The following is a 5,246-nucleotide window of genomic DNA, read 5'->3' on the forward strand; positions in this document are numbered from 1 at the left end:
GCCACCGTCACAGTCCCCTTCTCAAGTACCTGTACAAAAGGTGCCGTCATTGGGAATGAACGTCTTGTTGTTGTTGGTGGCTCGATATCCTTCCAGGCAAATGCAGTAGAAGCCCCCTGGTGTGTTATGGCAAGATGTGTGGTTCCCACAGACCACAGTGGCTCCAAACTGGCATTCATTTTTATCTATTGATACGTTGAAACAAGGCACGGAAAAGCTGTCAACCCACACCACGTGCAACAACCCGACTGTCACCCCTGCTACGGACTCAGGGAGCAAAGTTCTGTGACAACGGCTTAATGATCTATAGTAGAACCTCTGTAAGTTGACAAAAAGGTCAACATACAGAGACGATCAACATAAGGAATTAGGCCTGCTGTGCTGAGATCCACATGTAGTACATGTCCAGACAGTGGAATTAGGTCAAGTTAAGGAGGTGGTCAGTGTAGGGAGGTGGTTAACTACGGAGGTTCTACTGTATTTCCCTCTTTCCCTTTCACAGTGCCCCCCAGACCAGCCTTGTAGCTGCGTGCCAGGAATATACTTAACCATATACGGGAAACCTAACATTTCTATCTGGCTAAGCCACCTGATTCAAAAATGAACTTTTCTACACTTACAAAGACCTTGTCAGAGGCCTAGGGAAATAAACCCAGCAGAATCTCATGGTTCTCATGAAAGCCAGAGTAGGACCATTTTATATCCAGTGATTCACTGAAAAATGTGTTCCTTCTGAGCTACCAGGAAACGCAATGGAATTAGGCCGAAGCCTCATCCGGGAGCGGGGCTGATACCGCAGCAGGAACAGCTCATGCTAATCGCCAATGACCTGGGTGAATAATGTTAGTCACCCAGCGAAGAGCGGCTGGAACAATAGATGTTTGGTGAGTCCACGGACGCCTGCCCGTGCATTTTTAATTAAATAACTTGAAATTGAAAGAAGTAAAATACAAGGAACTCTCTCCCTCTCATCTCTGTCTTCGAGCTCAGGGCTCAGCAGACATTTTCCTCATCGTCTATGGTGCAAGTACTCAACTGCGCTTTCGGAGCACCAAAGCAGCCACAGATAATGGGTAAGCTAATGATCGATGCTATGTTCCAAAATAATTCCAGTGCAAAAACAGGCAATGGGTTGAATCTGGCATGCGGGTCTTAGTGTGCTTGACTCTACTCAAGCCATTAACTTCAGAGGAAACTCCTATGACCAGATTGCTTATGTATCTTTTCATTGATTTATTTTTATTTCAGATTAATACGTGGGTATAAACAATTAGGTGACAGTGTTCGCATTTGTTAGGTAAAGTTCCTGTTGTAGTTATGTCCTGCATCCAGGAGGTGTGCCCTATACCCTTACATGGTGCCCATCAGGAGTGTAAGGCACTTACATGGTGCCTTACATGGAGCACACCCATCTATGCACCCTTTTAGAGCTGACCTACCCAGCAAGTTTCTTATGGGAAAAAAAAGTCATCAGCTTACAAATTGGTAGCTTACAAATTGGTAGCTTGTTTGTTATCTTAGTGTTTTTAGTTCATCATTGGGTCCTCAGATCAATTTAATAGACTCTCACACTTGCACTCAATTCCTACTAACTCACAATTAACCTCAAAAAATCTGGGTTTGGAGCTGGGTACAGTGGCTCACTCCCATAATCCTAGCACTCCGGGTGGCAGAGGCAGGTGGATGGCCTGAGCTCATGAGTTTGAGACCAGCCTGAGCTGGAACAAGACCTCATTTCTAAAAATAGCCGGGCATTGTAGTCCAAGCTACTTGGGAGGCTGAGACAAGAGAATCGCTTGAGTCCAAGAGTTTGAGGTTGCTGTGAGCTGTGATAGCACAGCACGCTACCAAGGGCAACAAAGTGAGACTCTGTCTCAATAAATAAATAAACATAGAAAAGATACAGTAAAAATAAAGTATAAAAGATTTTTAAATGGTAGTCTTGTAACCTGTCCAGGGCACTTACCCTGAGTGAAGCTCATAGGACTAGAAGTTGCTCTGGGAGAATTAGCGAGTGGTGAGTGAGCATGAAGGCCATAGCACTACTGTAAACATTATAAACACTATATACTTAGGCTATACTGCATTCGTTTAAAAAATAGGCCAGGTGTGGTGGCTCACACCTGTAATCCAGCACTCTGGGAAGCCCAGGCAGGAGGATTGATTGAGCTCAGGAGTTTTGAGGTTGCAGTGAGGTAGGACAATGCCACTGCACTCTAGCCAGGGTGACAGCATGAGACTCTGTCTCCAAAAAAATGTATATTTTTTTCTTTCTTCAATAATAAATTAGCCTTAGCTTACCGTAACTTTTTTTTTCGAGATAAGAATCTCACTTTGTCACCCTTGGTAGGGTGCCATGGTGTCACAGCTCACAGCAACCTCCAACTAGCCTCCCAAGTAGCTGGGACTACAGGGGCTCGCCACAATGCCTGGCCATTTTTAACTGCAGTTGTCATTCTTGTTTAGGCTGGCCTGATCGGGGCCAGGGTTCAAACCTGGCAGCCTTGGTGTATGTGGCTGGCGCCGTAAACACTGGGCTAGGGGTGCCGAGCCAGCTTACTGTACTTTTTAACTTTATAAACTTTGCTTTAGCTTTGGATTCTGTTGTAGGAACACTTAGGCTAAAACGCATTTGCTTTTGTACATGTTGTGCAGCTTTACAAAAATATTTTCTTTCTATCCTTATTCTATATGCTATTTTCTATTTCAAATTCTTTTCATTTAAAAAAATTTTTACTTTTTAAACTTTTTTATTAAAAACTAACACACAAACACACACATTAGCCTAGACCTACACAGGGTCAGCGTCATCAGTGTCACTGTCTTCCACCTCCACACCTTGTCCCACTGGAAGGTCTTCAGGGGCAGTAACACACATGGAGCTGTCACCTCTTATGGTAACAGTGCCTTCTTCTGGAAACCTCATGGAGGACCTGGCTGAGGCTGTTTTACAGTTAACTTCCTTTTTCTAAGTAGGAGTACACTCTAAAATCAAAATAAAAAGTTTAGTAGGCTCGGCGCCTGTGGCTCAAGCGGCTAAGGCGCCAGCCACATACATCTAAGGTGGCGGGTTCGAATCCCCAGCCAGGGCCCGCCAAACAACAATGATGGCTGCAACCAAAAAATGGCCAGGCTTTGTGGCGGGCGCCTGTAGTCCCAGCTACTTGGGAGGCTGAGGCAGGAGACTCGCTTGAGCCCAGGAGTTGGAGGTTGCTGTGAGCTGTGATGCCATGGCACTCTACCCAGGGGGACAGCTTGAGGCTCTGTCTCAAAAAAAAAAATCATTATGTGGCTCAAGACTGAATTACCTTCTTGAAATTTAACTGAAAACCTCATATTAAAAATTATTTGCAGTAAGAGCTTAAAAAGGAGAGAACAGGCCCTCAAGCCATAGGCCCACAGCTGGGCCAAAAAGTCCAGCCCAGGTGACAGAACGCAGTGGCTTCAGACACAAGTCCAGTTGTCTATAAAACAGGATATCCCTGTCCTTTGCCATTGTTTCTGAGGCAGGTCTCCCCTATGGACTTCACTGGAAGGGCCATTTGGGTTTCTAGAGGATTCTAGAATTCTCAGGCCCGTTGGCTTAATACCATGTTATAACATCTCTGGCACACGTACAACCTCACCTGCCACCTATGCTGCAGTCTCAGCCCGCAGAGTTCCAGGAAATGCTTGTGTAGCGTTTGAGAGCAGCACTGTGTAAATTAAGGAAGCCTCCTCCTCCCATTAAGGGAAGTTTCTATTGTTCAAAAGTCAAAGGGTAAACGAGAATGCAACCAGCATCCATGAGAGGAAGCACTGATTTGGAGTCTCCTCAACTCCACTTTCATTTCCATGCTACTGTTAGTAAGTGGGGTAAGGAATTGGGGGGAGGGAATGGGAGAAATTCCCTCAGGAACCACAGGCTTCAGAGCAGCCATACTTCTCACAGGTAAAATCCTAAAACAGTAAAGGCTAAAGGTGGCACAATGCCAGCCCGCAGAAGGGTGCATGACTGTAAAATCTTATATCTGCAAAGTGGAATGTAACTTTTTCAATGTAAGACTGAATTATTATTTTTCTTTAGGGAGAAAAAAAGCACACAAAGATATCACAACAAGGCCGTATGCACTGTCTATTCACAATAGCAAGACAAAACTAAAAATATTTTTATTACGTGTAACAAAGTTGCTGGGAAGAGACTGAGATATTATTATAACATCTACTATTCTAATATTGTTATTATAAAACTTCTGTCTCTCTGAAGTGTGCTAGAACCTGGATATTGTCTGACTGTCATGGTATGGTGGTTAATTCATGGTAAAAAAAATAATCTGCGGCTTGGCGCCTGTGGCTCAAGTAGCTAAGGTGCCAGCCATGTACACCCAAGGTGGCGGGTTCGAATCCAGCCAGGGCCCGCCAAACAACAATGACGCCTGCAACCAAAAAATAGCCAGGCATTGTGGCGGGCGCCTGTGGTCCCAGCTACTTGGGAGGCTGAGGCAGGTGACTCGCTTGAGCCCAGGAGTTGGAGGTTGCTGGGAGCTGAGATGCCATGGCACTCTACCCAGGGGGATAGCTTGAGGCTCCTGTCTCAAAAAAAATAACAATAATAATCTGAGATGCTTCTAGCCTAAAGTGTTTTGTATTCCTTTAAGTCATGTAAGTCCTCAAAGGATTATAGCTACAAAAAATTTGGAGAATGAATTCTGATAGACATAAGACCCAAAGCAACAATATTTTGCCACTTAACCAAAAATCCAATAGGAAATTGTGTTTTGTTTTTCCTCATGGTAGTAATATAAATACAGTAGATAGAACCTCTGTAATTTGCCCACCTAAGGAACTGTAAAAAACTGGTCAACATACAGAGGTGGTCAACATAAGGAACTAGGCCTACAGTACTGATATGTACATGTGGTGCATGCCTAGTCCATGGAAATTAGGTCAACATAAGGAGATGGCCAGGGTAGGAAGGTGGTCAACTACGGAGATTCTGGTAGTTTTATATCAAAATAACCAGAGAAATTGAGAAATGCAGTATCACTTAGGTTGTTAGGTTAAACTCAAGACTTAAAACAGATTTCAAGCTGGACATGGTGGCTCATGCACTTGGGAGGCCATTGTGGGTGGATTTCTGATCTCATGGGTTTCAGACCAGCTCAAGCCAAAGTGAGACTTCATCTCAAAAACTTGCTGGGCTGGCTCGGCGCCTATAGCTCAACCGGCTAAGGCGCCAGCCACGTACACCTAAGGTGGCGGGTTCG

At 44.6% G+C, this 5,246-nt stretch overlaps 1 protein-coding gene across 1 annotated transcript in view; it reads right to left on the reverse strand.

Annotated features, from left to right (window-relative positions):
• SUSD1 (sushi domain containing 1) overlaps positions 1 to 5,246 on the reverse strand; it is a 125,616-nt gene that overhangs the window by 104,407 nt on the left and 15,963 nt on the right. Inside the window, exon 3 of the mRNA XM_003785222.3 lies at positions 30 to 185. Within this exon, the coding sequence (XP_003785270.1) occupies positions 30 to 185 (156 nt within the window). The remainder of the gene's footprint in view (positions 1 to 29; positions 186 to 5,246) is intronic.

The sequence above is a fragment of the Otolemur garnettii genome, unplaced genomic scaffold (assembly GCF_000181295.1).
Source record: "Otolemur garnettii isolate 467f Iridium unplaced genomic scaffold, OtoGar3 scaffold00014, whole genome shotgun sequence".
NCBI lineage: Eukaryota > Metazoa > Chordata > Mammalia > Primates > Galagidae > Otolemur > Otolemur garnettii.